At 39.5% G+C, this 15,941-nt stretch overlaps 1 protein-coding gene across 5 annotated transcripts in view; it reads left to right on the top strand.

The window, feature by feature from the left end:
• Positions 1 to 11,168, top strand: part of Iws1 (interacts with SUPT6H, CTD assembly factor 1) — a 40,844-nt gene extending 29,676 nt beyond the window's left edge. For 3 of the 5 annotated variants that reach the window (XM_021150798.2, XM_029471891.1, XM_029471892.1), the window contains exon 14: positions 583 to 6,245. In XM_021150798.2, the coding sequence (XP_021006457.1) occupies positions 583 to 714 (132 nt within the window). In that variant the 3' untranslated portion in view covers positions 715 to 6,245. Of the gene's footprint in view, positions 1 to 582; positions 6,246 to 11,006 lie in introns of those variants that run through there. The other 2 variants (XM_029471893.1, XM_029471890.1) reach the window with 2 other exon arrangements.
• The last annotated feature ends 4,773 nt before the right edge of the window (positions 11,169 to 15,941 follow it).

Consider the following 15,941-nt stretch of genomic DNA (forward strand, 5'->3'; position numbering starts at 1 on the left):
TGCGCCACCACTGCCCGGCTTGAAATATTTTTAAATATTTGTTTTAAACAAAGCACAACAACAAAAACTAAGCTTTTAACTGTAAAAGCAAGTGAAAATATCCTAACAGTCGTAGCGACCATGGGTATAGTTTGCACAGGATTCTTGATACCACTGAAGCAGAGCAGAGACACTCACCCCAAGGCTGAGTCTAGAACTTTAGCACCTCAGAGTTTGCCTGTGTTGGTTATGTTTAAAGTCTTTCTCTAATAACTTGTCTTTGGTGTTTGTTTTTTAATGCCAGAATTGTTTGAAATTGTATGTCAGGTAACTAGCCTGTCAGATGTCATTGATGAGATTGGGGAGATTATAGTTTCTGTATTTCCTCCTCCTGTCATTTGGGAAGTTTCTATGGATTGTGGCAAAATTAAAAGTAAAGCACTGACAGTAACCAGTTAATCGTCACTGAGAGTTCAGTAGGTTTTTCCTAACACTTTGTTCTTGTCACCAAGGCATGTTCTGGTTATTGTTAAGTTTCAGGCTCTTCTGACTGCTAGATTTACATATTTCAATAATTTGTTCTTCAATTTTCCCCAATCTTAGTTTCAGGCATCCTCCAAGAAAGGTATCAGTCGACTGGATAAACAAATGAGAAAGTTCACAGATATCAGGAAAAAAAGCAGATCTGCACATGCAGTGAAAATCAGCATCGAGGGCAATAAAATGCCATTGTGATCTTGCCTGGGATGTGTCCCCATCTCTAAAAGAAAAGCTGCACAGTGGACTATGGAGAAAGAAGATAATTTTAAATGTTTTAGTGTGTCTCTCAATGGTTCCGTTTGTATCATGTGTTGTTGTAGGACTAACATTTCTCTCGGTTGTATTTAAGACCAGTTGTCTGCTTTGTACAGAAGAGTGCTTACTACCCTGCTTCTATCAACTGTACGTAATAAAATTTCAGTATGGTTTTGGGGGGTTGTCTCATCATTGTCTTAGACACTATTCTCTGTGAGAGCAAAAGCCAGTCCGTTTCAATGTGTAAGTATGATATGAGGAATTTGTCTGGCCTTTGTTCCTGGCTCCTGACAAGGAATATCTCAAACCTTTACAATTCTTGAACTATCTTTGTTATACTCTTGACTTGGCTCATCGTAGGGCCCTAAGTTCACTCTAAGACTAGTCAACAGAAATATGCTTGACCTAGTCGCATTGCCTGTTTGATTAATCAGTCATACCTTTGTATTGAAGCTGCAGTAAAGAAAAGAACTCTGGACAAGCCAGGTGCCTTGCACACCTATAATCCCAGCATTTTGGAGACTGATGTCGAAATAAGAGGGTCATGAGTTTGAGGCTAGCCTGGATTACATGGCAAGACTCTTAAATGCTCTGGATACTGCAACTATGTTGATGTGCCAAGAGAACAAAGGCACAGAAGCTCTGCACCACCCTCCATACTACTCCTGAATCTTCATTGACCTGGTTGGCTTAATTTGTATCTTTTCTAATAAGATCAGTTATAAGTATAACCTTTTATTGAAAGACATAGTGCTTTTCCAAGTTCTATGAGTCATTCAGCAGATTTTTAAGCCAAGAAATTCTTGGGAACTTGCCTCTTTATAGCTACCCTGGAATTTTTCTGGTCTAAAGATACCACTTGCAGTCCAGGTCTGAAGTTGGGACAGTCTTGTGGAGGAAATCTGATCCCTAGAACTGTCAATTCTTACACTAACACTGAGCATTTGGTATCAGAATTGTGTTGTGTATGCCTATAATCTCAGCACTTTGGAGGCAGAGGCAGGAATATTGGGAGCTCTTCCAACAGTAACTTTGAGTTACTCAAAGACTGTTCAAATAAAGATGGTATCTCAGTAGAGTTGGAAATACAACAAGCATACTTTTTATTTCTCTTGTTAGAGATGTTTTATTTGTTTAAATCTGGAGAGTTAAGCTGTGGGGAGAAAAAGTTAAGAAAATACAGATATAATTGAAAATTAGTTACATATAGCAATTGGACAAATAGAAAAAGGAGAAACTATGGTTTTGAGAATTCTTAAAAATCATGAGAGATTTCTATAGATCAAAAAAGTTTTATCAGTAACTCATTCATTACTTAAGTCCTCTTCTAGTACAAACTGGAGCCTTGATTTAAAAAATAGATTATTGGCCACAATGGCCTTTGGACAATTGAAGGAATGTGGACTTCATGGACTAGAACACTCCATAAGAACCTCTCAAGCCTGGTGTGGTGACACACACCTTTAATGCCAGCACTTGGGAGGCAGAGGCAGGCGGATTTCTGAGTTCAAGGCCAGCCTGGTCTACAGAGTGACTTCCAGGACAGCCAGGGCTACACAGAGAAACCCTGTCTCGAAAAAAAAAAAAAAAAAGAGAGAGAGAAAAGAAAATAGCCCCATAAAGCCTCATTAAAGTACACTCCGCATGCAAGAACAAATGGAGTGTGAATCAGAAACCTTCAGAGCAACAGTTATGAACTAGGTGGTGGCAAACTACCTCTGGCTTTGTTTAATTTCATTAACTAAAAACAATAAAAGCATCTAATGAACTCAAAACAGTTCTGAACATGTAAAGCAAGTTTTTAAGAGTTATTATGGTGTCTTGGGATGAGCCTCACTTAACACCATGTTGTTAATGCAAGTAAATATAACCAGCAAGTGGTAAACCCTTACCCTGATTCTGCACTACTTAAAGGGAAAGATGCTAATTTCTTTATAAATTACCTTTGCTGTGTGGATTTGGGGGTGTGGAGCCCCAAGCTTGACCCATTCATTGCCTTCATAGTTTCCATTTTACTATAGTTTCTAGAATACTAAAATTAGCTCCCATGTACCCTTCAACATTTTTCCGTGTGCCTCGTTTTACGTTCTATATCTAAGACTTCTTTTGCAGAGCATGTGAGTATAGTTTATCAAGAACCTTTCTTCTCAAGCTCCATATCTAAGCATATTTCTCTTAAAAATATGTTTTGTGGCAGGGCATTACACATCTTTAATGCCTGCATTTGGGAAACAGAGGCAGGTGGATCTCTTGAGTTTGAGGCCATCCTGCTTTATTGATTGCGTTTTAGGTCAGCAAGAGCTATACAGAGAAACCCTGTCTGAGAATAGAGACAGCCCATGGTTTTTAGGGGCTAGATGATGCAGCTCTGTTGGTGGAGTGCTTGCCTACCACGAGCTAAGTCTGGGTTCCACCCCCAGTGCCACAGCTATCTGGCCTGTCACCTTGCCAACCTGGCCTGGCTACATGGCAAGCACAAAGCCAGCCTGGGCTACCTGAGACACTTCGTCTCAGGGTTGGCCACATTAACTTTGACCTCTTGTATGGAATGCTGGGTAGTCGCTTTTTGGTTTGGGTTGTTTTTTGGTTTGTTTGTAAAATGCTTTCACTTTGGCAAAAGATTTGTATCTTAACCACTTTTTACCATACAGTTTAGGTGCATTGGCTGGGTTCACAGTGTATGAGCCACCTTCATCTTACAAACTTTAGCTGTACTGGGCACAGTAGTGCACGTTTTTAATCCCAGCACTAAGCAGACAGAAGCAGGACAGTTTCTGAGTTCAAAGTCATCCTAGTCTTTATAGAGAGCTCTAGACCAGCTAAGACTTGCATAGATCCTGCCTCAAACAACAAACACCTTAGCTCCTTCCACCAGCTCTTGACAAGTTCATTCTGCTTTCTGCCTCTGATTTAGACTATTCTAGGAACCTACTTTTTTGATTTATGGGGGGGGGGGCTGGTATGCACATGGAAAATCACAATTTTATGGAGTTCTTGCCTTCCACCTTTATTTACTTGGATTCTAAGGATGAGACAGGTTGCAAGACTTTAGTGGCAAGAATTTTGACCATTTGAGCTATCTCACCAGCCTGTTTCTATGTATAGCTTTGTGCTTTTTAAAATGACTTTTGTAACTTTGGCCCTACTGTTAAGTCTGATCCATTTGAGATAATTTTATGTTGTAAAAGGTTTACTTTTATTTCTGTACATCTTTGTTGAAAGACTGACCCTTACTGCTCTTGGATCCCTTATCAAAACGTATTTGACAGTATGAGGGTTTACTTCTGTATTTTCTCCAGACGTTTAGTTAGTTTTGTTTGTTTTTTTTATCCTCATTATCCTGTTTTTACTTCTGGAGCTTTATAGTAAAATTTGAAGTCAAGTAATATGATTTATTCACTCCAGTATTGTTTTGGTTGCTGGGATTCTTTGAAATGAAGGAGAAAGTGTGTATGAATATGTGCGTGCCTGCCCCACAGCTGCATGTGGACGCCAGAGGACAACTTTCAGGAATAGGTTCTTCCCCCTGAGTTATGTGGCTTGCACTGCCCACACTTTTACCTGAAGAGCCATCCTGCTGGGCCCCTCCACTTTTCCATTCGATATGTTTGGACTCTGGGCTTCTTTGAGGTTTTGTATGACTTGTCTGTAGCTGTCATTGGGTTTTCAACAGAGATTGGGTTACATTTGCCATTTGAGGAAGTCCTGAGTTTTAACAATGTTAAATCTTATGGTTCTTAAACAGAACTGTCTTTCCATTTAGAGTCCATGGTTGAATTTATTCCTAAGTATATTAATTCCTTGTGATGTTGTTATAAATTGTTCTATTTTCCTAATTTTCATTTAGGATTATTGTTCATGAACAAATGCAACTGACAATTTTACCTCTTCCTTTCCATTTGGATACCTTTCACTTCTTCCTCTTGCCTGATTGTAGAATTTAGCATTGGGTGAATCCTAGTGATGAAATGGGCATCCTGGTCTTATGGGACTAAAGAAAGGGCTTTGTCCTTCTTCACTGAGTATAATGTGGGACCTTCATGTATGGCTTTTACATTGTTGACCTTCCTTCTACTTTTAATTTATTCCGTTTTTATTATGACAATATTTGGATTTTATAAAATGATTTTTCTGTATCCTTTGAAATCACTGGTTTTTCTTTCATCTTGGTAGTGTATATTTCACTGATGTATGTATGTATGTATTTATGTATGCATGCATTTTTACATTATACAAATGTACATATGCACGAGTATCTGTCGGTGCATACGTGCACACTGTTGTGCAGGTCAGAGGACAACCCTCAGGCATCGCCCACCTTGTCTTTAGAGTCAGGTCTCTGACTGTCCTGGAGCTCTCTAATTAGGTTCTATTCTTAGATGTGCACCATCACACATGCCTTTCCATAGATCCTGCCTGGGGACTAAACATGAGCCTTCCTGCTGGCAAGGCAATCTACTTTTACCAACTAAGCTCTCTCCAACCTATCAGATTTCTGTCATTGTTACTCTGTTAAGTCATCCTAACACTGTCAGTAAATCCTTCTTGATCATGTCATAGTATCTAATACTTTTTGAATTAGATACTTTTTGAAAAGCTTTATTTTTATTTTATATGTGTGAATGTTTACCTACATACCTGTATGTCTATGTGTGCACCACATGTGTGCCTGGTACCCATAGAGATCATCAGAGGGCATTAGTCTCCTGGTACTAGAGTTAACAGGGTGGTCGTCATCTGCCATGCAGGTACTAGGAACTGAACCTAGGATCCTCTGCAAGAACAACCAGTTCTCTGAACCACTGAGCCATCTCTTCAGCCCTACGTAATCCTTTAAAGTGTTGTTGAATTCTGTTTGCTAGTAATTTTTTTAATTTTACATTTAGTGTGTTTGTGTATCAGAGGACACCTTGAGTCAGTTCTACCATGTGGGTTTTGAGGGTCGAACTCAGGTTGTCAGGCTTGGCGGCTGAGCATCTCCTTGGCCCACATTAGGCTTTTCAGTTTACAGTTTGCTATGGTTTTGGTATAAGAGTAATGCTGATATTTTGAAAATGCTCCCTCCTTTTTTAAGTTTTCAGAATAATTTGTCAGAATTAATTTTAATTTGGTCAGTCATGGTGATGCATGCCTTTAATCCCAACATTCGAGAGGCAGGAGGATTTCTGAGTTTGAGGCTAACCTGGTCTGTGTGGCAGCTCCAAGTCACCCAAGGCTATATGGTGAGAACCTGTCTCAAAAAACAAACAAACAAGACCCAAAAAAAAAGGCAGGGCAGAGGAATAGTGTTAGTTGTTTAGATGGTTGGTAGAATAGACTGTTAAAGCTACCTGGACTGGGCTTTCCTTTGCTGGGAAGATTTGGGTACTAGATGTAATCTCACTAGTTAGAGGTCTGCCTATTTAAATTTTTTTGTTTTTGTTGTTTGTTTGTTTGTTTGAGACAGGGTTTCTCTGTGTAGCCCTGGCTGTCCTGGAACTCACATTGTAGACCAGGCTGGCCTTGAACTCAGAAATCTGCCTACCTCTGCCTCCTGAGTGCTGGGATTAAAGGCATGCGCCACCACGCCTGGCATTTTTTTTTTCTATTTAAATTTTTAATTCTTCATGAATCAAAGTTGGTGGTTTTTCTATTTTGTCTATTACCTAATGGTTATATTGATGCAATACAGTTTATAGTGCTTTGTACTTTTTATTCTTGCAAAACTAGCCATGATGTCCCTAACCCTTTTAAAGGTACATCACTATGTGTATTTATAGTCACTTGTGTACAAGTGTGTGCACATATATGTGTGTGGGGATGGGGGCGCGTAAAGTTAAGGTCTCATCTTTTATCTCTATTTATTGATTAGTCTCTCAGTTGAATACAGAGCTCCTGACTGGCTAGTCATGTGCCCTAGGAATCCCCCACCTCTGCCTCTTTAAAGTCCTGGGATTTATAGAGAGCCCCCACCCCTGCCTAGCCTTTTCACTTTCCAGGTGGAGTTCTGGGGATCTGAGCTCTGGTTTCCTGATTGCATAGGAGGCACTTTATCTACTGAGCCATCTCCGCATTGTCCCCATTTTGATTTTTTCCCCCTTTTCCTAGCTAGTCTACCTGAAGGTTTTACCAGTTTTGAGATTTGAAAGACAGTCTTTGGGTTCTGGATTTGTTTGTGGTTTTAGTTTTTTGTTTGTTTGGTTGGGGTTTTTTGTTTTGTTTTGTTTTTAGTTTCCTCTGCTCTGACCTGTCTACTTGTTCATTTCCTTGTTCATTGAAGAGTAAAGTTAGGTTGTTGAGGACTGTGCTGCATAGCTGTGAATTTGAGCATTGCTTTTGTCATAGCACAATACGTCTGGTAGTTTGTGCATTTGTTTCAGGGAGTGTTCCAGTTTTCCTGGTGGTTTCTCCTTTCAACCAGTAGTTGTTTAAAAATGTCTTATTTATTTTACATATATTTGTGGGTTTTGTAATTTTGCTTAATATGTTAAGGCTCTTTGTGGCTTTGATATATCCCCCAAAGTGTTCTGTGTTCACTTGAGAAAAATGTATATTCTGCTTATTGGGTAATGTGTTCTGTATATGTGTTATGGGGTCCAAATAGTATGTGGTGGTGTTCAAGTGTTCTTTTTCCTTGTTGGTCTACCTTACTTCTATCTGTAACCCTAGAACAGTCTTATTTTTTCCATAGTCCCCTGTCTTTATTTCCTTCATATACCTAGCAGTTTTAGTTGGCATATCTTTGTTGATAATTGCTGTGTCTAATTGATGAGTTAGCCTTTATTTCATTACATAATATCCTTGTCTCTTACTGTGTGCTACTTTCCACTATGAGTTACTATTGTTGCATGGGACATGTTTTTCATTCTATCAGTGTATTTGGTTCTAAAGTCTCTCGTATACACTATATAGTTGAACCTTAAGTTTTAAATGTGTTCTTCTAAGCTGTATGCTCTATTAGGGGATTAAATCCATTGACAAAGTGACTACTGTAACTGTTAAAGGAAAGGGATCACTTGCCATTTTGTTGTTTTCTATGTCTTACAGTTTTGGGTCCTTCATTTCTTCTCTTACTGTTTGTTTGCGTGTGGTTTATATTTATAGTGGCTGTGTGATTGAATTTCTTTTTGTGTATATTGTTTATGTGATTTTTATGAGGCTTACTTGAAACATCCTAAAGTTTCAACAATCTAAACATATTTCAATCACATACAAAGCTTCTTTATAGCTGTATCCCTCTTTTTTACATTATCAATGTCACAAATAACATGTGAATCCAATAACAAGTTTATAACTTTTTATGCTTTTCTATTTTAAATACTGTTGAATAAAAAACAGTTGTGAACCAAAATTACACTAATGCTGGTTTTTTTTTGTTTGTGTGATTATTCTTATAGGAAACTTTTATGTTCTTATATGGCTTTGATGTGTCTAGTATCCTTTCTTTACAACTTGAAGGATTCCCTTCAGCATTTCTTACAAGGTAATAATGGACTAGTTTCCTCTGCTTTCTTCATTTATCCCTCATTAAAAAATACATTATTGCATATGTATGTGTACACAAGGGTGCCGCATTACATATGTAAAGATCAGAGGACAGCTTTGGAGAATTGATTCTCTCCTACCTTTCCATGGATTCTAGGGATGGAACTCATTTTGTCAGGCTTGCACAGGAAACACATTACCTGCTCAGCCCAGCAGTATTTCACTGCTCTATTTCAACAGTCCACTTCACATATTTGAAGACCAGTTATTGTGTGACAGAATTTTCCTGGGGAGATGCAACATATACATGTATATACTTACCACAGACAGAGAGCCAACGACAGACCAAAAATATGGATACCACTCAAGTCCAGCTTAGTAACCAATGAGTTTTACTGGTGTTACTTAACTGCAGAAGAAATGATTCAAAGACAACTGCAAAGCTGGTCAGAGGTGGTGCACGCCTTTAATCCCAGCACTTGGAAGGTAGAGGCAGGTGGATTTCTGAGTTCGAGGCCAGCCTGGTCTACAGAGTGAGTTCCAGGACAGCCAAGGCTATACAGAGAAACCCTGCCTTGAAATACAAAAAAAAAAAAAGCAACTGCATCATCACAGCCCACCCCAACATGGATGACAGCTCACAAAAGCTGGAAACTTCAGGTTAGAGTGTCAGTTGGTCTAAGGCCCTCCCAGGCAGTTCAGTCAATCACTACTTCCTCAGAGCAGCTGATTTGGTCTCAGAGTCTTTGCATCTTGGCTTATCTGAGTCACCTTTGCTCATGGGAGAGCTACTCTGAGCCTGTGTCTGGAATGGAGGGACCTAGTGAATCTGGTCAATGTCAGGAATTTCCTGAAGCTATTTTGAGCTGCTTAACTTTCTGTTTTAAGGAGCTTCCCTGGGAGATGGAATGTGTCAATCTCAGAGGAAACCAATACACTATATCCATTAAGTCTGGGGCATTTAAATACTTGGTTTGCAGTTGGTGGCTATTGGTAGAAGGTGAAGGCTTGTGACCTTGCTGGAAATATATTACTGGAGGTGGACTTTGAGGTTTCAAAAGACTCACACCATTTAGAGTTATCACCGTCTGTTTCCTGCTTGTGGTTCAAGATGTGAGCTTTCAGCTGCTGCTCCTGTTTGCCACCTGCTACCTTCACTATGCCAACGTGGACTTCAACCCTCTGAAACTGTAAGCCCCAAATAAACCTATAAGTTGCTTTGGCTATGGTGTTTGATCACAACTGTAGAAAAGTAACTAATATATAAGTTGGTACCACGAGTGGGTTATTAGCTGTGACAGACCTGACCATGTGGTTTGGGGGAACAGTGTGCCTTTGGAACTTTAAGCTAGAAAAGCTGTTCAATGCTGTAAGCAGAGCTTAATGGGCCATTCTTGTAGGAGCTTGCCAGGCAGTGCAAGAACTATGAACTATGGAACCACCACACAAGAGTTTTCAGAGGGAATCGATATAAGCAGATGCCCTGGAGACCGTTGTTACAATATTTGGCAGAGAATATGGTGGCTTTCTGCCCTTAAGAATTTGCCTGGGGTTAAATTTACAAGTAGTAGACTAACTTCTTTGGCTGAGGAGATTTCAAGCCAGCCTAATACTAAGTCTGTTGTGTAGTTATTAGGAATTATTCACTTTATTTCATTTTTGCAGGTCTACAATGAAGAAAAGCAAATAGGCCAGAAAGAAGTACAAAATGTAGAGTTTGGACAGGAAAGAACACTGACAAGATTAATGTTAAAGCCAAGATTTGAGCTTGAAGAGAGACTATGACTGTTAAGGGAGGCCAGATCTGCATTGAAATGAACAAATGGATGCCCTCAGGGCAAGAGTCCACTCAGCTGAAGGTCCAGCTTATGAAAAAGGGAAGGAAAAGGCCTAAGGAATTAACAAAAACTGTTAGGAAAAATGACTCAAGAGAAGCAGGATTCATGCCAATTGGTAGCTGAACCTTGACAATATTATCCAACCAGTTCTGACTTTAGAGTCATAATTGATGCACATGTAAAGGGATTGTGGAACCTTCCTCTACAGTTAAGGAAAGCCTTGGAGGCCAGGCATGTGGGACTAAATTCTGGGTTCCACTGAAGCCTCTAAGATGTTAGAGGTGCCAGAGCCATGGGATATCTGCCAAGGAGAGCTACATAGAAGAAATGGGACCACCCCAAGAGAAAGACAGGAGAGAGAGATGGGTTGATTGATGTATCCTATAGGCAGCAAAGCCAAACAAGGAGGGCCATCTCAGCCCTTTGACATCAGACACTGATCTACAGGATTTGGAGGTTTGCCCTACTGTGTTTTGGTCTTGTATTGGGGCAGTATTGACTACTGAACTTATATTCCTCAATTTTAGAATGGCAATATATATTCTGTGCCATTGTATGTTGGACATATGTAACTTGCTTTTGACTTTACAGGGTCTTCCAATTAAGATTGCCCTGAGTGTCAGAAAGTTTGGACTCTATTAAGCTGTTTTGAGACTGGAAGATAGTGGGGACTTTTGAAGTTGGACTAAATACATTTTGCATTATGTATGGCCATAAGCCTATGTGAGCCAGGGAATGTGGTGGTTTGAATGAGATATCCCCCTCTAAGTTTAAGGCATTGGAATATTTGGTCCCCAGTTTGTACCTATCTTTGGACGGTTAAGTGTGTGGCATTCCTGGAAGAAGTATAGTACTGGGAAATGAATGGGTTTTGAGGTTTCAAAAGATTCGTGCCACTGTGAATTATACCTCTCTGTTTCCTGCTTGCAGATCAAGATGTGAGCCTTCAGCTGCTGCTCCTGTTTGCCACCTGCCACCTTTACTCTGCCATTGGGGACTCTAACCCTCTGGAGCTGTAAGCCCCAAATAAGCTCTTGGCCTTTATCACATCGATTAAAAAAAAGCAATGATATAGACACCAATTGTCAGTTAACAATGAGGATTTCTCATGATACAGAATTTATTACTTCTGGTTTGAGAGTGAAGAGAGGGGTAATCACCTGCCCTTGGATTTTGCAGGAAGCATGATTTCTAATTGACTTTGGTGCACATTTCATAAGCAGTAAGAAGGGTTTTGACTAGAAATAATGTGGAAATAGAGTTTCTTCAGAGAAGTCTTATATTAAGACCATCAGAGGCTAGTGGGTCAGTAAGCACTGGTCTTTTGGATGATAATCCAGTGTAGTCAAACACAACTATGTTAAGGCTTTTTGAAAGCCAAGTCAGGGAAGAAGCCAGGCCAGACCTGAAGAGTGAGTTCCTGGCTGCCCTGGAACACACTGTATGGACCAGGGTAGCCTCAAACTCAGATCCTTCTGCTTCTACCTCCTGAGTGGTAAAATTAAAGGTATGTACCACAATATCCAGTGTGACTGACAGTTCTTAACTGAAAACCTATTTCACATAAGACCTATAGCATGCACCACCAGACCCAGCAGTATAAATTCCTAAGTTTGATCCCCAGCACTGTATAAAACAGGTTTAATTAACAGTTTGTTTTAAGCTAGTCATGGTGGCATACACCAATTCCAGCACTCAGGAGGTAGAGGCAGGTGGACCTCTGTGAGTTCAAGGCCAGCCTGGTCTACAAAGAGAGTCCAGGACAGCCAGATCTATATAGAAAAACTCTTGTCTCAGGGCGGAAAAAAGTTTATTTTAGCCTGGTGATGATGGTACATGCTTTTAATCCCAGTACTCAGGAGGCAGGGGCAGGCAGACCTCTGAATTCTAGGTCAGTCTACAGAAGTGAGTTCCAAGACAGCCAGGGCTACACAGAGAAACCTTGCCTTGAAAAACAAACAACGAGTTTGTTTTATGTTGTGGACTTCCTAAAGCTACAGGTTTAGCTGTGTGAGAATGTTCTACTCATCAGGAAACAGTAGGGTGCAGCTTGTGATGGAGTTAGCTAAAACTAGGGCAAAATGAAGTTACTTGGGCAGCTTACCTTACAGTTTCTCATTAGTCCAGCAGTTTTTATAACAAATTGAAGTTAGCAAAAGAATGTGTGCATGTTCATGTAAGTAATAAAAACATTTAGGGGCTGGTGAGGTGGCTCAGTGGGTAAGAGTACCCGACTGCTCTTCCAAAGGTCCAGAGTTCAAATCCCAGCAACCACATGGTGGCTCACAACCATCCGTAACAAGATCTGACTCCCTCTTCTGGAGTGTCTGAAGACAACTACAGTGTACTTACATATAACCAATAAATAAATCTTTAAAAAAAAAAAAAAACATTTAAACTGTCAGTGTCTTGGTAGCACTAATAAATTCCACTGGAGAATTAATTTAAAGGGTTTGGTGTTTTTATTAGCATATATTAGTTTACATAATTGGTTTTCATTATGACATTTCACATATGTGTATAGTCTGTTTGATCATATTCACCTTTATCCTTTTTACTTCCCTGCTCTTCGTTTTGATAAACAATTATTTATAAATTCTGTAACAAAATTTGGCTTAAAACTTAAGAAGCTTATGACTAACCTATACATAGGAATTTTAATTTGCTATAACATACTATATATGTGATTCAACTGTGGTATAAAACTTGGATTCAACTCTTGCTTTAAAAAAAAATAGATCTACTAGGAAAACATGATTGAAACAGCAGCTTTATGACTTGCCTCCATCTTGGCTGATGACCTTAGCAAGATGTAAGCAGCCACAGGACTGGCAGTCTTTTTTTTTTTTTGGTTTTCTGAGACAGGGTTTCTCTGTGTAGCCCTGGCTGTCCTGGAACTCTCTCTGTAGACCAGGGTGGCCTTGAACTCAAAAATCCGCCTGCCTCTGCCTCCCAAGTGCTGGGATTAAAGGTGTGCGCCACCACTGCCTGGTGGCAGTCATTTTTACTAAGGTTAAAGGGTATATTTACCATGTGTCTTCACTATCTTTAAGATGACCACTTGGCATAAAGTAACAATGGTAAGATAGCTCAATCCCTTAGTTTATTACTGTGTATCTTTTTAGACTAAGGAAGTAACAAGAAGTCTTCAGATATTTTAGAATTTTTGTTTGATGCTAAAAATTTAAGGTTATAAAGGTCAACTCAGATTAAAGAAAAACTGATTTAAGATGTATGTTTGACTAGTGTCTTTGCTAACTGTTCAAGCGTCTAAAAAATTTAAATAAATAACAATAATATGTTTGATAAATAAGGTATATTTGATAAGATTTTTAATTTCTAAGGAAGGTCTATTCAGGTTCATGCTAAGTACTAATGTAAATAATTTCTGGAATAAGCTTTATTTAGCCTCCTGTACATGTTCTCAAAGTTAAGCCTAAAACAACTAACTAGAAACAAGCAAAGTTTGTTAGTTATGTACTTGATAGAGAATGGTCCTCAAAACTTTGAGGAATCTTCTGAACATAACATATAAAATGTTTAATGGAAAAAGCTTACTATGACAGACAGAGACCCCAGTGTCTAGAAGTTACCCAAGGTTTCCAGAGAAGATGATGGCCACAGAAGAACTCTATCTGGAGTTTGCTTTAAATGTGGTAAAGCCAGACACTGGGTGAAAAGCTGCTCTTCACCTCACCCGCTGCAAGGACCCTGTCCAACCTGTGGACAAGCAGGACACTGGAGAGTTGATCACACCACTTAGCGTTGACAAGTTAGGCCAGCCCCCCAAGTTCCTACACCACAGGGAAATCTCTCTTCTGGGCCTGGTAGCCAAGGACTGATGCTGCACTGGGACCCCTCCCCCAGTGAAGTCAAAATGATCACAGAAGAGTTGTCAGGTGGTTGTCTAGGTAGCTGGTAAACTTGTCACATTTAATCTATTCAGGAGCTATTTGGTCTGTGCTTCCTGCTTATTCCTGTGAAATTTATCCTTCTCAGATCTTAGATGGAATTGATGACTGGACTAGTGACAGATTTGTCAGTTTAACAACGGCAGCCAAGGCTTCAGTTGTCTTCTCAGTTCTCTTCATATGAAAGAATCAGGCCTAAGGCCTCACTTTCCTAGACCTCCGTCTGAGAACCTTACTACCAGACTTAAAAAAAAGAAATAAGCTCACAAAACAGGTTTTAAAATAACTTTTTACTATCCCTTTATTTAAAGGAAGCTGCTTTACAATGACTGCTGTCAGTAATCAACTACCTGTTTCTCATGGTAAATAATTGGATAAAAACTGTAAAGTTTATGTCAGGTCTGAGGGTATGAAACCTTAAGTAACTTGTAAGGTCTAGAAAGTGTTTTAAGGTATGTAACTATAAGTCATAAAGGTCTAAGAAAGTGTGTAAATGTAATTTGTAAAGGTATAAGAAAGCATTTAAGATACATGTAAAAATGAAAAATGTTTCAGATTTATATTAAGACTTCAAAAGTTTAGAGTTTTAATATTAACCAATGAAGTTCTAATAAGCTATTAATCTAGCTCTGGTAAACACTGACTAATATTATAATCACAAGCTCAAGATTTTAGATTTTCTTTGGTTGTCTTCTAAATAGAGACTTAGAAGTGCTTCTCATTGTGCTTAAAAAAAAAAATCTATTTAATCTATACACACCCAGTGTTCTGGATAAAGGAAATCATTTTGGGTCTCACACTTTTTCACTCTGTCTTAAAGGTGTGAATCTGCTGCTCTTTCTACAATGTGGATTTCAGTTCAGATTACAAACAGTAGGAATGCTAATATATCTAAAACTTAATCCTCTTTTGTAAACTGAAAAAATTCTTGTAAGCTTTAGGGTATAGACATGGATCAACTTCTCACAGGTCAAATGGACTGTCAACCAACAGCCTGTTTCCCTACCTGCCCATTTCTGAAGGTGGAATCTCTTCCCCTTTTTCTGGTTTTGGGACTCCCCTCTCCCAACTACCAGAACCATGGGCCTAAAAGTTTTAAATATAAACCTAAGGAAAAAATTTCCCCAAACTCTTTAACTTTACCTTCTGTTCCTAATGTATATCTGTTTCAGCAGATTTCCAATCAATGGAAGACTGCAAACTACCCCACCTGCTGTCTTTGTGTTCTTAGCCCCAGATGGTCCTGCAGCCTAGACAGCAAGGGAAACAGCCTGCTCTTCCTGGACTTGGCCAACATTCTAGCTTTTGGGATCCCCAACAACAGTGTCCCAGTGTGAGGAAAAGGTAGTCATAAATTATTATGTTGCCCCTTATTCATTTATTATCAAGAAAGGGCTGTGGTGTTAAGTTTCAAGCCCAGGACAAGCAGCAGATGTGCCTATTAAACATTTTAAAGCAGGCCTGAAACTCCAGACTCTCCCAGCATCCTTTAGTCCATACCTGTTACAGCGTATGGCTGACATACCCCACCATGTACCCTGAACGCTGGCCCAAGGCTGTCCCTATATAATTCAGACATGTTAGGTGCCCACTTTTACTTGTTTGTACCTTTAGCCTCCTGGCTGCTGTACTTGGTTCCCTTCTTCCCCTTTCTCTCTCCCTCTTTCCCACCAGGTTCTGGGTCATGACCACTCTAGACTCTTCCAGCTGTGTCTGCCTCTGGCTATGCTCTCTCACATACCTATAATAAACTTTCTCTTCCTCCATACCTAGGAGCAGTCATGTCCTTTCCTTTTTATTTATGTTTTTCATTCACTGACCACAGGACAAATAAATGCCAGCCAATACATCTAGTTCCAGACAAAAATCACTTCCAGGTCACAAAGGTTGGTAGTATTTTTATGTAAATTAATCCATTTATTGCAGGCTAGGCAAGTCTCAGATGATAACATTT

This window comes from Mus caroli, chromosome 18 (assembly GCF_900094665.2).
Source record: "Mus caroli chromosome 18, CAROLI_EIJ_v1.1, whole genome shotgun sequence".
In the NCBI taxonomy this organism is placed as follows: domain Eukaryota; kingdom Metazoa; phylum Chordata; class Mammalia; order Rodentia; family Muridae; genus Mus; species Mus caroli.